Raw genomic sequence first — 21,492 nt, forward strand, 5'->3', positions numbered from 1 at the left:
CATCTAAAATTTTCCATACATTAGCAACTCACTTCACACCAAGTCCTATTTTCGTACCCCCTAAGCAACAACTGAAAAGAATTTGATTTTCCAAGAGCTCCTTACGATATCGAAATTTAACACAATAAATATTGAAGAGCAATTTTACTCTACCCCTTGTTTCGGAAGTAATTCGTGCAGATGATGGAATGAAAACAACCCTGGGTCGTTCATTTTGTTCATTTTAATAGAAACAAAAGCAGAAGCCGATCACAAAAATGATTGGATATTTTTCAACTGTATTCTAACTTGACTTGACCCGGCGTAACGGGTCAAACAATTTTATACTGTGTATTTTGTTTTATTTAGAACGACGCGTATATTTTAGTCATTTCTATATCAAACAGTAACGATATTAAAAAATACAACAAAGATTTATTTCAATACAAGAAAATATGCACTAACTATTTACAATAAAAAAATAAACGATAACATTATACTTTAAACTCTATGTCATAATCGATAACACATACAATAAGTTATAATAATTTATGATGAAATTATGAATCACACCTATCTCAAAAAAGTAAAATTTCGAAAAAGTAAAAGTCGAGATAAAAAACAGTTCATACCAAACCATACATAAGCATAAACACTGCTAGCTAGGACAAAGCGATTGTATTCTAGTTAGAGACCGCAAAATCTCTGATTGAAACAGTTGCATTAGTCTAACCACAACATGGCGGCTAATATCGTCCCATGTTTATTTTGTAGGTCTTTCCAAACCTTCATATTCAAAGTTTTTATATGCCTGCGAAGTAACATCCGAACTTAAGTTTTTTTCGTCGTTCACCCGAAATTAAAACTAAGTAAACATTATTCTCGAAAATGATAGCGGCTCTGTGTTAGAATATGAATTTACATTATCGATGAAATAGTTTAAAAGACTACTCACTACAAAGAAAACTCACAGACGTAAACATGTACTGTAAAATCAATTAAAGAGCGTTCTAAATATAGCATTATACTAGCCTTAGCCGTTTAATACTTTCTCGTGTACAGTATAGAAGTATAGAAATGAGTCGACCGAAATAATATTAGATTGGCCATAACTTAAGGCATCATAAAACAAACACTAGCCCGAATTGAATGGATAGGAGTGTGATCTTGACGTGGGAAGATGTTTTATTGATCAATTATCTTTATTCCTTTAGAGACTAACGGTTCGTAGAGTTATTAATCCTCATGCCACGTTGAAAATAGAAAATGGAAGATTGCAATGTTATTTCTTCTATGTGAAAAAAGTAATAAGTATATATGTGAGATGTGAGAGTATATGTGAGAAAAGTAGCGAGGAAGTATCGTTTTGTAATTTGTAAGGAAGCTGATTTGCAGTTCGTTATCGAGTATGAGTTAAAAAGGCAGTGTCGTAGTGCCCAGGCAATTGAAAACTAAGTAAAACACAGCATGTCAACGAATATAAAAAACTGCGCAATTGGTCATCAAACTACGCAATAAAATGCAAATTTTAAGTTTGTGCATACAAATAAAGGACAAAGATGCGAAAGCTTGTGATTAGTGCGAAAAAAGCAGGATTTGTTATGATTAACCTACTCGTTTAAACTGTAAAGTGTATAATATAAACGACGCATTCTAAACGCGTGCTTGTAATTCTTTCACCAAAAGAAAATCTAAAAAGCACCTTATCTAATTGCACGATCTCATAGAAAAGACGCTTCCTTAGTAAATACAAGTAACCTCTTATAATAACGAGGGCTGATATAAACACTTTGATGTGAAGGGATGTAGATAAGGTCGGCCCAGCGATTTCTATTATCTCGCAGTATTATCGTTTTGAGGCTTCGTTATAGAGGATAAGTCTTTGGAATTTTGGTCGAATATTCTGGTTGTTTTTGAGTTTGTTAGAGGCAAAATGTTGATAGTATCAAAAAGAAACTGAAGTAAATTTTTTGTATTATATTATAGGTATAATGCTAGAAGTCATTGCTCTAGTCAAAAAATATCACTTATCATATAAATTATAAACCATCGCTTTTCTTTGTTTGTCTAAATATTCTTCATCACATATCGTTGCGAGTTGATACGGTCTACCTTATATAATATGCAGGGGTTTAACAGATACCAGCTGTGCCCTGCGGTTTTACCCGCAGTGTTTCACTCCTGATGGTCTTAACGTGATGATATAATATAGACTTCCTCGATAAATGGGCTATCTAACACCGAATTTTTCAAATCGGACCAGTAGTTCCTGAGATTTGCGTTCAAACAAACTCTTCATCTTTATAATATTAGTATAGATAAAAATTTAGGATTGTGTAGAACCATTGTTTAAAGGTTTTAAAAGAGGAAGGAATTAATCTTTGTTATAAAATTGTAAGATTATAAATAATTAAAAAACTTATCTTTACGTAAAATAATTAATCATTTTACCAAAACATTATTACAGAAAACAAAGCTCTTTTGTATAACCATTGGCGAGTCATTAAATTTGTTGTTTGATATTTTCAAAATAATAAGGCGGATAATACAAGGTTTTTAATTATATCCGCCGTTGCCATTAGCAAGATTAAAAGGTACTGTATCAAAAAACTCGTATTTGTAAAGAATCCCCCAATTAGTTCCTTTGTGACCAAACACAAAGACGAATTAGACGATACCTATTAGAACATTCCGTTTGTATAGAGGTGTATTTTATTTGAACTTATATGAGCAGTGAGAATTATCTTCTTTTTAGGGACAATAAGCCACTCGGTGATTAATAATAATTCAATTCAATAATTTTCCAAAATAATATGATGATTATATAGAATTGCCCATATCATAAATCACTCTCAAAAGCACCATTTGCAGTTGCCGGTTTTATAATTTTCTTTCTTTCTTTATTTCATATGAAGTACGTAGTTAAATGAAACTCACAAGGTAATTTGATCCACACCGCGGTAAATTATTGTGTAGCCTTCCTTAACATCACTAGACACGACGCAAATAAAAATAATGCAATAAAATCGACAACGTGAAAAAAGTCAAACAAATTTTTGCATTCACTATATAAGTAAGGATATCTTACCTTGAAGATCGATATACCTAACTAACATATTAATATAAACTTAGTACGATATATTATAATTCAGGAATAAATAAGAAGGAATTTAGCTTTATAAACATTCAATTACGCAACCATTAAATCAACTTTAAAAAATAATTAAATACGCTTGTGTATCTTATTTGGAAGTTATCATGAGTTTTGGGCAAAATTTAAACAGAAAGGCCTAAGGCGAAAGAAAAATACATTCGCGACGGTTACCGGTGCCGAAAATAAATCCTAATTTGTTTGAATTACGAATTTATCCATAAACCATACTTCGTAATACAAATAACTGAAAAGTTTATTCCATACTTGAATATTACTTTTCTCATATTGAAATCGTATATTTATACGTCAACAATAACCCACACGAAGGATTTAGAACGATTTATTTAATGCTTATTTTATGGGATAAAGGTTTTTTAGTAGTTGGAGTTTTTCGCACTAAAACTACCAAAGATTTGGATAATATTCAATATCCAGATGTTTTAAACTATATCAAGGAACTAAAATTTTACTCGAGATTGTTCGTCCATTGCGGACGTGTCTAAAATTAACAAAAGACTCATTACGATTCATGACTAATTTACTTTTAAATTAATATAATACATTTTCAAGTCGACATACGTAAGCTTCTATTTATAAAAGACATTTCACAAATATCAAAGTTGATACTTTCACTTTCAGTCTATTCTTAACTTCCCTATGTACATCATAATGTATCAAAAAAAAGTACAAATCCGCTAAGCCATTATCAGAGATTCGCAGTAATGTAACTGACGTGCGCGTAAACAAAGCCTTTGAAACTCGGCGATCCTTCCAAATTCCCACAGAATTAAACTTGTATGTAAATAAAATGTAGGGTGAACCACGAATTTAAGGCGAGTGCTTACGGTTTTGAAACTCTTCAAGCCACAGATAACTTTTAAACGGAACGTCAAAAAATCGGTTTGGAAAAAGAATATCGGGTAATAAGGAATGGCGGTAAAATTAATGATTTTTTTCCAAAATAAATAGATATTATGAAAACAGAGTTTTATTATGACCGTGATAACACTGTATTAGTTGTAAAACTGACATTGAGGGTATGAAGTCGTGCATAGTTTTATTAAAATAATAATTTTGTAAATATAAGGACCTTATAAATTGCTTATTTGTAATCACAGTAGGTAATAATTAAACAAACCCTTGTTCATCTCTGTTAGTGATAGCCTTAAGCAAACAACTTTTTGCTGCGGTTTTTTGTACCGGTATTTAGGCGCTTTCACAACTCCGTAGAGCTTCGTGAAATTAACCAAAAATATTTTTTGTTCAAATGTATTTACTTTAAAAGATGTATAATTGAAATACTCGACGGATTTATGTTGTGTTATTTGTATATTTTAGATAATAATAGCTTAAAGAAATGTTTTTACTTTACTTTTAGATCTACATGTTTCTAATATTTGATGAAAATCTAGAATCTAGATATAAAATGCGATAACGATTGTTGATAATAAGAAGAAGTAAAAAGGTCTGCGATTTCCTACGATTTCGTTCATGAACGTCTGCAAGATGCGGTTGCTGCCGCGACATTTGCAAAATTGTTCATTCATGCTACGCTCCTATATATTACGTAGCATTTTATAAAGCCTTCTCGGCTTTCTAAAACTTTTTTTTTATATAAAATACTATTGTCATTTTCATCTTTATATATACTAATTTCGAAAACCAAATAAATTTCGTTCCATACTAATCCTATAGTAAAAATATGGATGGATATTTGTATTCCTTCATGCAAAAATATCCCCTTGAATCTGAATTAAATCAAAGATTATATCTAGTCTAGATTATCACATAGTATAGACACTTTTAGTGAGTACAGCCGCGGGCTACAACTAGCAAAACAGTGACTTAATTAACACTCCACTTTGTCCACACAGTTACATTATGGTAATAGTTTAGACTTTATAGTTTCGTGAACTTATACGAAAAGTCCTAAAGCACTTTAACTACGCTATAGTCACTTTATTAGAAGTGACAACAATTATTTCATGTAAATAGTTTTAGGTCCTATATAGAGAGAGTATAAGTATTTAAATATTATATTGTATAAATGTACCAGATAAAAGGGTAAGTACTAGCTTTAAGCCCGCGGCATCGCTCGCGTAGTGAAAGCAAAACACGCAGAACTCCCGTTCCCGTAGGATTTTTCGGTTAAAAACTATTCTATGTCCTTTCTCTGGTCTCAAACTATCTTTTAACCAAATTTTATCAGATAGACAGGTGAAGCTACTTTCATTCATTTAAAATAAACATTTTATAAACATAAGTAATGTCCCTTTGAACTTTCAATGCATTTTATTTTTTTATGAGAAAACAGGAATTAAAGAAGTATTTCAATTTCACGTTCTTGTACCACAATTTTCCTTTATTTTGTATTATACTTGAATACAATCTCAACCGCTAAAATTAAAAATTGAATACACCATTCTCAAGCTACAAATAAAATTGGAATTTCATCAATAGTCGGCAGAATAAAGAAGTCTTTCTATTCCAAGATTATTTCCTTTTCTTGGATAGCCAGCAATCTCCAACGATTGGAAATTAACTGAAATACGATAAGAAACATCGCGGAAGCCATTTAAAGCACAGATAAAAGTTTTCTATTACTGCCTAGGATTTACTAGAGCTTGAAAGAAACCATTGATTTATTGAGTTATCCAATTAAGCTATTTACGCGATTTGGTTGGATTAAAAATAACGTTCATTCTACATATTAATTTATATTTTATATAGAAAAAACTCATGTCAATGATATAGGTAGATACTTTTTGATTTAAGTTTTTTTTTTAACAAAACATAGTAAATTAATTTTAACTGAGAACTAGGAACTGCTTTTCTTCAATGTTTAAACCTTTTGCAATCTGTTTCAAATTTCTTAACAGAAGTAATTATACACGCTGTAGCAATCATTTTTCGTTATTATAAAACGAAATTGGAAAGCCCGTGATTGTAAAAATATTTTTTCGCCGACATGTATTGAATCTCCCGAACAAATCCCTAGCCTCGTTCGACTTTATGCCAGAATCCTTTCATTGGAATTCATAATGATATCCTTAACATTTGTTTTTATTATCTTGTACTATTTTTTTTTGAATTAAATATACGTATCAGAAGTGAAACTTCTTTGGCAAGATTCAAAAAAGTTTCACTTCAATTATATCTACATTTAACAATTTAATTAGCTTAAATATGCAAATAGGTAGTAGATAAAATTTTCATAAGAAATTACAGTAGGTACCTCTGTTAACAATGGAAACATGCGATAGGCAAACATTAATTTGAAGCACTTGAAGTTTCAATTAAACAGAAAGAGAATAATAAATTCGATGCATTCGACGTATAGACGTTAATTTGTTGTATTATTTCTTATTTTAAAAATATATATTTTCTTATTTTTTTCTGCTTTAGGTATACTTTAAATGTCTTTACAACTCGTATTCCGAGTCCTAGACTCTTTCCTCATGAATTTTATAACCTGGAATCGCTAGCAATTATGTTGGAACTCAAGAAATATGGTCGTCTGAACACGCACTAGTAAAAATATAAAAGCGTTGATAAGAAGGTATGAAATTCCCCGAATATCGAGAATTTATTTTAGGTTATATTTTTCTTCGATGTATTTTTACGCAGTAGAAAGTATAGAGAAATTGTAACGCGAAATTGATATAGAATTTCGCTTTTTATATGTTATTATTTACTGAATTCTGATATATAAATAGATAATACTTACCTAATATTAATGCTAGATGTGAATAAAATGTAAATACCTTACGCTCTTAGTTAACATGTTTTAACTTATATTACATGTTTAACTTTGTTTCATATTTGTTTAAGAAATGCGAAATACTATATTTTACCTCAAAACAATACTACGATCCCTTATGTTTTGATTATAATCAGAATTATAATCCTATTTGAACTTGTTTTAACGATGACGTCAGTAGTTTTCGTTACAACCTCCATCATGTAATAATTACAACATTATCGCTATCAAAGCGGTTTAACGACTCGACTAAAATAACAAATGTTTTGTCACGCAAAAACTGATGCATTATTAATATCGGGCCGAAGTTACGAAGTTAATTAGGGTCTTCTAATACAAAGGAGGGACCTCATTTCCATATAAGCTGGCCTAAGCGCTGTACCTTTTGACTTTTCAAAGGGCTTCAGTTAGGGAATCGTACATATACAATTTGCGGTGGATGACTGTTCAAATGTGAAGATGAAATTGAATAATATGTTTAACTTGATATTTTATTTATTTTGTGTGAGATATTATGTACGTTTCAATAATTCATGTTTCTTTAATACTCGTAATGTTACTATGAAATTGTGAATAATTTAATTAGTCTTTCAATATCATATTTGTGGATTATTGATAATCTTCGTATAGTCAAAAATTCAAAAATGGGATACGAGTAATGTTAAGTAACTAAATGCCGGAATCTATATATATAAAACTCAAAGGTGACTGATATAGTGATCTATCAACGCACAGCCCAAACCACTGGACGTATTGTGCTGAAATTTGGCATGCAGGTAGATGTAGGCATCCGCTAAGAAAGGATTTCCCGAAATTCTTGCGGGAACGGGGAAAAACGGGGATGCACGTACAAAGTCGTGGGCGGAAGCTAGTCATAATTAAAATCTATCGAATAACACCTGTTATTAGTACCTACTAAATACATGCAAATCATTAATAATAAACCAATGAAAAGTATTAGATATATTAGTCTAAAATTGAAATATTAGCAACCAACTTTCTAACTCAAATATGTAATTATATTACAACCTAAACTATTATATAACCAAATACGGATGACACATAATATTTGGCATATGAATGAATCCTTAATAACTCGTAATTAACATAACATTTATTTACGCAAAGTTAACATGAGTAAACGTATATTTCCTGAAATCTCATATAAGTTTATATACCTACGAATAATATATTATAGTTTTGCTTGAAGAATAAACACTATTTCTCAAACTAGAGATTTGCTTGAGAAATAAACGCGTCTAGAAATATATTGTGATAGAACTTTTGACAGAAATAGAGCGGTTATATAAAATAACAAAGTTGTATTCGATATTTTATGTTTTATTATAGGTGACTTGGGGCTAAGCGCTGTAACTGACACAGATTTTTCAATAGAAACATTGGAAAAAGTGTTTTACAAAGTCATTTTCTATAGTCTATACCATTCGTTAAGCTTGGTGGTTTAGCGGTTTGTGCATGAAATTTTTGCGTATAAAGTAATATTATGCACATTGAATTCTATATCATAAGAATGCATTGACATAAATTTGTTTAGGTTTATTTGTTTGAACGCGCTAATCTCAGGAACTACTGACCCGATTTGAAAAATTATTTCGGTGTTAGATAGCCCATTTATCGAGGAAGGTTTTAGGCTGTATATCATCACCCTAAGACCAACAGGGGCGGAGCAATGCTAGTTCATAACAAAAATTACTGTTAGACTGATAGAGCTCTACATAAAAAAAAAATACAATATTATTTTCACTTGTATTTGCGTACAGATATAGAATTTTAGATCATTACCTAATTGAGTTTTCAAAAATATTGGTTAATGCGTAGGTCTCATCTTAAATTGTATCTGGAATCTAATTGAGATTCAACATTCGTGAAATCACGCTGGAAAGGGCAAAGATTGGATTTATGAATTAAAAAGATAATTTCTAGGTACATTCATTATAAAGTAATATTCATGTTTTACACTGTTAAAATGCAATTAAAAAAGTTTTTAATAATATACGGCTAAACATGAAAAATCTGAAAAAATCGACGACCTAGAACAAAATTTTAATCCGATGTAAATACCAGTTGGTACGCTAATTGGGTTTTCAATTAAATAAAAAACCTTAAGATATGCCTCTACCGGCTGTTATCGTAAAAAAAAACTCTCAATTGAGTACAAACTACAAACAAGTGCAGCGTTAAGTAATATATATAGATATAATAAATAATCTAAACGAAAATAAAAACATGCTAAAATTGAACGTGACAACAAAATTAACTTTTACCCAAACGTTAAATATTTAAAACATAATTAAACGTACGTGTAAAAACTTGCAACCTTTATTAAAATTCATAATTAAAACTTGTAACTCAATTACTAAGAATTAAGATACACACCCTTAAAACTTTCATTGTATTTAATAATTAACAGGCAGAGTTGACTGAATGTACCTTATTATAACTTTATAACCCAAATATCACAGAGGTTATTAAATTAGGAGTTTCTTACGTGAGACCCCTGTGGAATACTAATGTGGCCCTCCTTAATATAGGTATTTCGTTCACCAGCATTGAAATAATGAAATTCTGATTTTAGAAATACATTATTAAATTTGAATGAAATACTCATTTATTAGAACAAACATTTATAATTTGGATGTTAGCAGTATAAGACTTATTAACTATTCTAAGAATTATTGAATGGAATTTGAAATCGTGTACTACGTTAGAAATATGATTTCTAATAAGGATAATGACTAGACACCGTCCAACTTATACAATTTTTGGGTCCTAAATACTTATAATAGCCTTTCCTTTAATGTAATTTATCATCATGTTACAACAGACATTTAATTTCAATCAATGTTCATCTTGTGAAGTTCCTTTTTCCCTATTGGAATCCAATAAAGACGACAATTTTGAAATTAAACAGAACCTTGACATACTTTAGGACATCATATACCCTAAAATCAATACTTTTATTTGGAGAAAAGTATAACCAGCAAAAGAAAAGCTGTTTAATAAACAGTAAAAGTGTCGGACAATAAGGGATTCGGTCATTATGCCTTTATTCCTTGGATTTTCCTGTTGTTCGTGGGAAAAAATGCGACATTACACGATTACAATAGCGACGGGAGGAAGTGTGACCTACTCCAGGCCTTTATTATCATTTGATGGTTTATTTATTTTGATAGTCGAGAACCTTGTAAGTTCTGCATTATTTTCTGATATGTGTTAAGTCGTTTTGATGTCATTACTAGATCGTATTGTATTGTATATTTAATTTGTATCTTGAATTCAATTTAATTTGTATTGTTATTCTCATTATTTTATAAATAAAAGTTCTTATAATAATAAGTGATTAGGATAATTCGTTTTGATGTACTCTGCAAGTTTTATATTGAAATAATTTCGTACAATTTTACCTTTAGTATTTCGGAAGAAGTACGATGAATAGCATCACCAAAACATGTAATATTTATTTCAAATCACCATCCACTCCATCTTGCTGGATTTCAAAGTTAAATCCTTCATTTAGCTATAGTTTGGGTTTCAGGCCTTTAATCTAGGCGGGGATTATTGCATTATTCATATACGATACAAACATGGCTATTCAATTTTCTACGTAGTTTTTATCCGGGTTTTCGAGTTTCAGAGAAATGCAATATTGGGTCGATTCGAATTGTAAAGCCTTTTATAAAACTTGTATCCTCGTGATTTTTGTTAGGTATTAGAGTTATTTTTGTTTCTGTGTTTGGAGTTTGGATTTTATTTACAACTACTCGTAGTTATCCAAGTGGACGTTGTTCTGCCCTATTGCCGCTTTTTCTTGTTTTTTACACCATAAGAACCTTACTTGTGCTTCAACAAAAACGTTTAAAACACAATTAGCCGAATTAGTCGAGCCGTTATCGAGTTTTACGCTAAGCAACACATTAGCCGATTCGTTTTTATTATATAGAAGATATTATTATTTGTTCGTTCTGCTTATAAAAATAGGAACAGTGATTTTATTATCTTGAAAATTAAATCGTTTTGATCATTTTTAAAAAGATTCTTGATCGATAGTTGCTATTATGGTTAAAGTACTTATTAATTGCTTGAATAACCTCGAAAAAAGCCCTCTTATACATTTACGAACGCTTTCTTTTTCAATATATTTCATATTTTCATTTTAATAAACCGTGGTTTAAATACTCATAGCAACTAAATTAAAATTGCGTGGTTAAATCACGTGTTAAATATTTCACACACAAGATGTCGGTGTTAAGGAAACAATAAATTATATTTACATAACACGGCATAGCTTTATTCTCATTAAGCTGGATAAGTTAAAATGCAAATGGGTGTCGCACAGGGGTCTGTTCTGGGGCCTATTATGTATAAACGCGTGTTATTATGATATGCTAATATGAAACTACTTTTCAGAACTCAGAATATTTATAAGGCTTTATCCTCAAAACAGACCTACACTAAAGAAACTTTAATGTATGCGTTTTTATTTTAATAACGTATTTAAATAATGGTCTTTAGTATATTTGTGGAGTAATTTTTTTGACGTTACAGATAAAACATAAATATTAGATTATAGTATGTATAATTGTAATAATTTCGTGAAATAATATATCAAACATAATTGCTACTTCCTTTTAATTTCCGACCAAGTTTGAACAAATTGCCAACGAATTAAAACGTTTAAATAATATGGCAAGCTTAATCGTGTCCTTCCTTATACGTCATTGTAGTTAGATATGATCCAGGTTAATGTTCCTAACTCCATCTTTGTCTTGTAATGGGTAGTTAGGATTTTAAGACAACATTATTGCTTCGAAATGTATGTACTTCGGCAGATATGATCACATTAAATTTTATTGTCCTTTAATGCGTCATGTCTCCTTAAGTTGTTAAATATGACAGTTTGTATGTCCCTAACAATGTGTTATATTACATTGGAATGCTTTTCTTACAGATTTAAATTTATCTAAATAACGTATTTGAATTCAGTTTAATAAATTTCGAACGTAAATCTAGTTACGTCGAAAAAATCTATTTAGAAAAAGAAATGTAGAATTAATTATCCATGTTGGTAATATTTTTGCGTGAACATTTCTTAAACACAGTTTCTTTTCTTTTCAGGTCGGAAATTTACTTCCCGATCAACGGCACTAATGAAGCAATCTTCAGGCGGAATATTGAACTAGCAGCCACTCAAACCGCCTTTAAGTGCAATAAAACAACACGCCCTAACCAAAGACAGGCTGCGAGCAATACCAAACTTTATAACCAAAACAAAAGGAAGATAATTCTATCACGCAAATACGCAATCAAATGGCTCTGTTCGGAATTGGAAAGACAATCCAAGCGATATGTCAATTAAAGCCCATTCACGATTGTAATCAATTGCGACACTCGAAGACCAAACAACTCCACGACGAAGTTTTATATCAAACTTGATAAGCTATTTAATTTCGATTCGAAGGAGACAAATCGTATAATTTCGAAGGCCGAACCTGATGTATGGTAATACCAAGGCAATTATAATCGCCCAAGCCAGGGACTCGTATGGCGGCTCCAAATAACTCGCACTATCCACGGCCTAGCTTTGTTACTTTATCTTCGTGTCTTCTCACACTCGTATCTTTAGTATCGCAAGCAGACTTGGCGTTCGCCTCATTCGATTTCAATTCAACTTTATCAGGAGTCAACATTAGCAATCCCAATTCGACGCTCAATTGGTCCTTCTACGAAAACAACGCGACTGTCGTGAATCACTCGCACATAAAACATTCTAAGTATTCGACCCTAGTTACAGTCCTTTTGGCGGCAATTTTTATGATCGTCATTTTTACAACCATAGTTGGCAATATTTTAGTTTGCGTCGCCGTTTGCTTAGTCAGGAAACTGAGAAGACCGAGCAATTACTTGATCGTTTCTTTAGCAGTAAGCGATCTTTGTGTTGCTATTATGGTAATGCCGGTAGCGATGGTTTATGATTTAATGGGTTCGTGGCCATTTGGACCTGTAATTTGCGATTTCTGGGTGTCAAGTGACGTCTTATCGTGCGCAGCGAGCATCCTCAATCTTTGTATGATATCTGTAGACCGTTACTATGCTATTACTAAGCCTTTAGAATATGGGGTGAAACGAACGCCTAGAAGAATGCTATTCTGTGTTTTTATTGTATGGATGAGTGCAGCTTTTATTTCGCTTCCACCAGTTTTAATATTAGGCAATGAGAAAACAGAGACTTCGTGCTCAGTTTCACAGAATCAGGGTTATCAGATTTACGCTACATTTGGTTCATTTTATTTGCCTCTTACTGTAATGGTAGTTGTTTACTACAAGATATTTAGCGCTGCTAGAAAAATTGTAAAAGATGAAAAACGAGCGCAGTCTCATTTAGAAACACATTGTTATTTGGAAATCAATGTAAAGAATGGCGGGGCGACAGAAGCTAAACTTCTGGGAAGTCAACCAACGCAAAATCCTACGCGAGGCTCTACGGCGAGCACAAATACAACTGTAAGTTTTTTTTTTTTTCAATTAATGTCAAAGAAATAAAGTATTTCAATATTTCTCATTACTTTTACATTCGTATTTCAATTTCAGTAATATTAAAATCTATTCCCATTTTTATGTTAAAATAATTAATAGCCTGTGTTATAACTTTTATCTCAAACATATCTTGCCTTTAGTTGGACACATTAAGTAAATTGTAAAGAATTAATCATATATTTTTTCTTATATTTCAGTGTAGTATGGATAAAGCAGAAAATACAATAGGAAGGTGTTTTTCGAGTAGAAAGTCGAACGAATCACAATGTCCTATGTTGCAGCCGCCAAAGACGCCAACCAAACCAATACACACGATAAACCGGCCAGGCCAAAGAGACTCAACGCCAGAAAATAAAGAGCAAAGCACAGAAAACAAACGAAGACAGTCCAATGAAAACAATCAAAAATTAAGTACCAGTAGAATTCGCTCGTCATTATCAACATTTGCTCAAAAGAGTCACATTGCGAAGGATCTCTTGCATCCAACTAATTCTCCGCATCAGAAGAAACTCCGTTTTCATCTTGCGAAGGAACGCAAGGCGTCCACTACACTCGGCATCATTATGTCAGCCTTCATTATATGCTGGCTGCCTTTCTTCGTGCTTGCCTTAATAAGGCCGTTTGTGAACGAAGATACAATCCCGGACGCAGTGAGTGCACTCTTCCTGTGGCTAGGCTACATAAATAGTCTTCTTAATCCTGTCATTTATGCGACTTTAAATAGAGACTTTAGAAAGCCGTTTCAAGAAATTCTGTTCTTTAGATGTTCTAACTTGAACCATATGATGCGAGAGGAATTCTACCATAGCCAGTACGGTGGTCCAGAGCCACATTACTGTGTAAATAATTCGTCAAAAATCCAAAATTACGACGAAGGCGTCGAAATAGTTTCGGCTGTTGACAGGGAGGAAACGCGGGCTACGGAGAGCTTTCTATGATTGTCAATACCCCAGGTCGATCCCAAAGACCTAGATACTGTGATCTAATTAAGACTAAGTAAAGGTGTAGTGTTTACTTTAAACTTTTAAGCGTTAAGTATTATAAACGTTGTACCAATCAAACTAGTCGAAGTACGAGTATGTACTGATTTCTTTTGTAACATAAGTCATGTAGATTTAATATCAGTGGACGGGGTATCGCTTGACCAAAGAGTCGTAGCTGATTGAAGAGATTTTGTAAAGTTGTGAATATTTCATATTTAATTAGTTCTAAGTTATGTGACTGTGTAGTGAGTTAAATATGTAATACATGTGATAGTAGATAGTAGATTTGTTCTGTTTGTCCGTTCAGAGTATATTTTGTTGTAACCCTAACCTCATTCTAATTCTGGTAGTTTACTTTGTAAGTCGTGGAGGAACGCCGCATCGCATGAACTTAATGCGAACTATGAATTTAATTAGAAATACCAAACTATGATGTGATAGTACTAACAAGAACGCCGGTGCGCCTCTATATTATTATTGAAGTAACATGCAAGCTATCGAAATGTTACGTCCATACAATTTTATTCAGTTTTATCGAACGCAGATAATTTATACAAAACTGTATCAAATATAGGATTTTATTTATGTAGAACAAATGTACAACCATAGATAAATATAATGGAAATTGTGTTTCTATGTTTTTTTAATCAATCCGAAAGGTACTAATATTTTAGAATTAAGTAATTCGATTTTTCTAATTCACACACAACATTTATATTAATGTATCATCATTAAAATATAAGTTAATTTGTATACGTTTGTAATAATGGTTTTGATATTCCATTAAAAGTCAGTATTGTAAATATTGTTCATATTGCGCGTAAGTAGATGATAAAAATAATATAATAAGTATATATAATGTGGACATAACAGATACCGTGGGGAAACTACGCTTGAAAAAAAATAATTTGACAATTCAATTTGATGTATTAATTATAACGAAGTAAATATATCTAAAGGTGTAGTTTCTTTCCATAGATATTGAATATCGTGTGACTATTAGAATTTTTTAAACTCGTTTCGTCATGTATAAATTTCTATAGCTAGTGTTTTATAAAATGCCGAATTCTGCCGTAAATTTTATATTAAGGGATGAATGTTTAGGAAATAATTTCATCGTTTAGCGAATAATTTTTGGTCACAAGACTTATATCCTAATGCACTTAGAGAAGTGCACTCTACACATTAATTGTAATACAATTATTTATAGAAACTTCTAGTGAAACACCATTTATTACAGATTGTTTTAACGTAAAGTCCAATATGATTTTTGTGCAATAAACCCTTTAATTGTAATGTAAATAACTTACCTAAGATGTAAAGTACAAAATACTGTTTTATTTGTACGTTTGTATCCTCTTAGCTCAAGACTCATTTTGTACCACTTTCAATTGACCATTTTGTTTTATATTCTTTATCACACATATTTACTTCTAAAATAAATGTAACGTCCTGTCATACGAAAGCGGGGTCCAACAAAATATTGTAAAAGCATTTCACACGTGTGTATAAACCAGTCAAACAGAAAATATGTGGAATGTGACTATTGCTATATTCTAAAACGCTCTTTAAATATATCATATTCAAGCGATGGGTTGGAAATAAAACTGTTTACCGACTTTTAAAGAAACTTTAATAATTTGTATTTATTTTTTAATTCGATCATGTTTCTTTATTGATTTTATCTCTTGTTTTAAATTATATTATATCTGAACATCTCATTGATTCAATCACTGATTTTAAATTATGCATATATTTGCAGGAGTTTCGTAAGCTTTCAGATTGTAAATATTCCGGGTACTAAAACCTTTGTCACATATCACTGTTAATTTTTTACTGTTATGAATTAAATTAATTGAACATTATCTGAAATGTACAAAGAACATTGTATTTTCATTTCATAAAACTTCACCTATTTTGATCTATAATTACTTATAATACTAATGCTACACCCTAAAATTCTATAACAGTTTTATTTTCAATACATAGACAACATTATACTTATTTATATATAAGTTATCTTATAAAATCAATACATCGGCATTGTATAGTATAGTATTCTAACGTAGAAAAACAATTTCTTGATAATATAATCACCATGTATATTTTCTTTGTAGACCCCTAAAGTGATGAATTAAAGTTAGACTTTCATAATCATTTTGTTTTATTTCCTTATCCCTGTATTTATTTTCCCTTTAGCATGTCGATAGAGAAGTCAATATACTGTAAATTGGTAAGTATCAGCGAAATAGAGACAAATGAAAGTCGTGTCGGAAGACATTACGGAGTTTCACAGAAAGTACACACACACATACGAAAACAAATTTCAGCAATGAAATTATTAAGCTTATATACATATTATTAAAATGCTTGTTATCAAATTGTTTCACTGATTTTACTAGGTACTTATGATAATTTCGATTCTTTTATTAATAGATATTATTAGATAACCTGGGCAATATCAACTGAAATATGGGTTTTCAAGTAATTAATATAGCATAATAGGTATATTAATATGAAGGATTATTATTGACTCAATTTTATAAATGAGAGAGATTCATTTTTTTCTGTATAACAATATTCTTTGAATTAACTGTATCATCTTTCTGATGTTTCTAACAAATCTGAACTTAGGTAGTAGAATTTATTCTGCAAGAACTTTTACCAGTGGTTAACTAATGTAGAGATGCGTATAATTAAACAATGCGATAAAAGCTAACTACTTAGAATATAGTAGAAAAATTCTGTTGTAGAACATTGTACCTTGCATCTCCTGATCTATAATTTCATACACGTAACAAAGTTGAAATACATAAACGAATTGAAATACGTATAGATGTGTCTATTTGAACACCACTGTGTTAGTATTAAGTTTGTTCCATATGACCTTAATTCCTCTGTGTAGCAAACTGCCAAAACTTGCTAATTATGTGTACAGAAATAAGATAATCACTATCCTATATAGTTCATGTGTCTCCAAGCGACCATTTCAAAAGGTAATATAATTATAACACTAATAAACTACGGTAAATAGATACCCATAAAATTTTCATAAATGTGACAGCTCATGCTAAAACTTAAGTTTCAGTATTTTAATTTACTATAAACACATAATATGAGGTACAAAAATACCAGGATTATTGTATAAATTCCGAAAAAATCCCTTTGAGTAGTCGTTTAAGGAATGTCTTGAACTCGCACAAATCAGAACGCCGATCATTGCCATTACTGTGCAAGAAAATCGATCAGGGAAAAAGACGTGACTTGCACTTTCCCCTACAAAGGGGACAAATTCTTTACAAGACGTAATATAGTAGGAAGCTACCATCATTATTATTAATTAACCCACGATCTTACAATAATGTTTATCAAACGTCGCTTTGTTAAAGTAAACAGTGATTAATGTTAAAATTTGAGCTTGCTCGATTAGTCGTTATCCATCATTTGATAACACATGTCACATTTACTTAGTTAGCGTTGGGAAATCGACCAAGTTTCCGTCGAAGATGTTATATCCTGCGCCTCGAGTGCCTACGTAGTTTAGTTGAAAGAAAATATTATGGGAAGCGTAGGGGTAAAGTGGGTTAACAAGTTTGGGTGAATTTATAGCCATAAAAAACATTTTTATAGGTAATAATATGTAATTTTAGATATAACTAGTGGTCCGCCCCGGCTTCGCCGGTGGTACATATTTAGTCCTATGTCCTTCTCCTGGCTCTAAACTACCTCCCTGTCAATTTTCAGCTAAATCGGTTCAGGCGTTCTTGAGTTATAAGTGGAGTAACTAACACGACTTTCTTTTATAATATATACCTCTATAGATATAAGTTGATTATTTTTCCGACCCCAATATCGACCAATAGAATTGCACCATTCGACGTCACGTGGTACACCTACATGGTATTATACTGATAATTTTTTGAAAATTTTCTCTGGTCGTTGACGTCAAACTGACAGGTTGAATTCAATTGTGAAATTATTGGCCGACATTTGGGACGGAAAAATAATCCCCCGAATACCACACGAGCTTCAAAATTATCTGGCATTTCCCTCAAGGTTCCCTGCAAACAAATAAAGTCGTCAAGTTTTTCAGGAAAAATCACTCGCGCTTCGCGCTCGTTATTTTTTAACCTTGACTAAAAACTTGACTCCTTCATTTGTTTGCAACGAACCTATCGGAAAATACCCGATAATTTTGAAGCTCTTGTGGTATTATAAGTGAATATTTGAAAACTTTTGTGAGCTTTGGACAAACAAAACAGTTGCATCAACACTTAAAGAATTATCTCTAGGTAAAAATATAATATAATACCTGCAACTGAATAATACTTAATACTTAAATCTATAAATAAATAATACTTAAATCGACAATTCAATGAAACATACAGTTGAGTACATATCATTAAACCTAGATTACTACTACTTCAACTCATTCGCAGAATTTCGATCTCGCACATCATATATAATTCAAAGACAGACTATTCTAACATCATCTAATAACTGTCGTCTTGTCACCCGTTATCACATGACCATGAGATATTGTAACGAAATACATTATTTCTCAGTTATTTAGTCGTGCGAGATAGATTATATCGCACCCTCGTTATGGGCTGACACTTGGAAAAATGAAACATCGGACGTGGGCCCGCGAAATACGTTTTAAATGCTGTTTCATGAGATAGCAGAATAACCCCCGGTTACAATGTTTTCGAGTAAGGGATAGGTGATGAGCGGGTTTTTTGGGTGGTGTAGGACTTTCAATGACGGTAGTGAATTATCTTTGTAATTAACATTTTAACAAACTTTGACAAAGAAAAATAATTTAGGAAATTATAGCACTGCGTCAATTTTTTTGCTACGTCGTGCGGCGAGTCCAGCTAATGTGGAATTTCTATTATAGGTATCTATATGTATATGGTTTCCTAGAATGCAGTAATTGTATTTATAGCAAGGTGGATATAATTTATCAATTAAAAAGAAAACAAGACAAATGCATACCTATTGTGTGTAATATCATTTATTAAAATAACACTCGTAACAAATTAATTAAATCCAACAATATTTGTAAAACAAACCCACCATTAATTTAAAATTCCAAGAATCTCCTTACAGCTCTGTATACAGATGTATAATGAAAAAAAAACTCATGGACGTACTCACATGAGTTTATGCTACAAAGATTATGAGCCGTTCCTAACAACGCTCGAAAAACCTTTGAAATCCACCATTATTCATACAACTTTGATACGAAACAAGCATGCTTGTTACACATTACTCGAATTTGCTTGATGCTACACTATTAGCTTTATTTACTGTACTTTATCACGCAATCTCTACTGCGTTTTTATTTATTACTTCTCCTTTGTAGCCGTATACCTAACGCTCTACGTCAAACAATAATTCGTCTGCTCGAATGTTATTATATTATTGCTTCATACTTTACGCACCAAAGTTATATTTTAGTGCTACTCTTTCGTACTTTATGATTCCATGTTGGAATTGGATCATAACATTTATAATATTCATAATATTTTTAAAATTGCGTAGTAATGCGAAATTCGTGTTTCACAATCAAATTATTTGTCGCTTTTATTATATTATCTCAAGAATCTTTTTTAGGAATGTTTAACACAACAGAATTTTGTTTTTATGAAATACAAATATTGTCTTTTAATTTTATTTACCTTGCTACGCGTTCGGTAAGAAATTCTCTACGTAATGTAAAAATAAACGCGAATAGAAATGAAGGACAAATTTATTCAGCTGTGCATACATAGAATGCATTGCGCTGACAAAATTATATGTAAATTCCTAAGAAGCCGGGAACGAGTCAAAATACGACTATACGTATACAAACATACGAGTAATATATTGCATTTCCCACTTTCCATTCACAAATGCGTTTAAGATTACATTAGTTTTATTTACGATTGTAAATAGCAATAGAAATGTTGTAAATCTTCATTGCAATAAATTAAGATTAAGCGTGGGCGAACGGTATCTCTTAAATATTTTATACTAAGACTACACCAGCGACTTCATTCACAGACTAAGAAATAGATAAAGATATTTTTTACCGTATAAAAGCAAGTACTAATCTTTTGTCAGATGTCAAGCGCCCACTTGTAAACAACAAAAGACAATGAATTTGTACTGCTTAATTTTAAGATCTTTACTTTGATTTTTATATTTTCTAGAATATTTTTAAGAGTAGTTATCTCTTGAGGAGTCGTACCTAGTTTAAGTGATAAAATACATAAATACTATATATAATATAATATATATAAGATAAATACTATATTATACACAAAAGGCAGTCTTACAGCAGCAATAGGTAGCCAATTTATTACAATGATATATTTAAAGGCTAAAGGAATAAGAAATAAATTTTCATCTTGTAAAATCTGAACGAACATTCTATATTTAATTCATGGAACATTGCCTTAAGTTTCACTGCAGCAATTTCATTCCTATACCCTCTTAAAAGAAAAATGTAGCACCTTAATTAATGTTTCAACAATACAAAACATCGTAAATTATAAGCCAGTTTTACATTCGCTGTGATTCATCCAAACGATCTGTGACGTCAGAGTATTAATCTTACTGTTACATAAATATTTTTTCGTATACAACCGTTTACATTTCACTTGAAAATTGTTTTGTTTCCTCTTAACCTCTTGCTGTGGGCAAGAACTAGAGAGCAACAATGTTTGCAACACATTTTTTACGTGACCTTGTATTTAAAAGCCTCAACGAGCAATTAGTTTCTGTTTTAAAGAATTTTTCAGTTCATGAATACCATACAAATTACAGTTCTTATGTGAAGTCCCGTGCCCCTCGTGGGGTACGGGACAGATGCATTATGATAATCTGTTTACTGGTCGATTTTCTTTTAGACACAAGTAGGTGAACAGCCTTCTGTGTCCTGCGACACCGAGACATTTTTTCCTCGTCTCCACCAGTAATCGAACCCACCACTATATACCCCACGGGGTAACCTATTAAAAACTCGAATTTCTATTACCCGAATCTTAAAACCCCGAAAACGGTTGTTAGAACTT

At 31.5% G+C, this 21,492-nt stretch overlaps 1 protein-coding gene across 1 annotated transcript; it reads left to right on the forward strand.

Moving 5' to 3' along the window:
• Positions 1-12,098: 12,098 nt before the first annotated feature.
• Positions 12,099-16,585, forward strand: LOC149898246 (5-hydroxytryptamine receptor 1-like). The gene is made up of 2 exons (XM_090115489.1): positions 12,099-13,415; positions 13,646-16,585. The coding sequence occupies exons 1-2, from the start codon at positions 12,456-12,458 to the stop codon at positions 14,384-14,386; spliced, it is 1,701 nt and encodes a 566-aa protein (XP_089971615.1). The 5' UTR covers positions 12,099-12,455; the 3' UTR covers positions 14,387-16,585.
• The last annotated feature ends 4,907 nt before the right edge of the window (positions 16,586-21,492 follow it).

This window comes from Colias eurytheme, chromosome 23 (genome assembly GCF_061535395.1).
Source record: "Colias eurytheme isolate Ceu_HAF_F1 chromosome 23, ilColEury1 Martin Lab GWU primary, whole genome shotgun sequence".
NCBI lineage: Eukaryota > Metazoa > Arthropoda > Insecta > Lepidoptera > Pieridae > Colias > Colias eurytheme.

Bases quoted from the DNA above. Each gene is read 5' to 3' on its own strand.
- LOC149898246 (XM_090115489.1), top strand. From the start codon at position 12,456: ATGGCGGCTCCAAATAACTCGCACTATCCACGGCCTAGCTTTGTTACT. The intron at 13,416-13,645 runs GTAAGTTTTTTT...CTTATATTTCAG, and splicing joins CGGCGAGCACAAATACAACT to TGTAGTATGGATAAAGCAGA.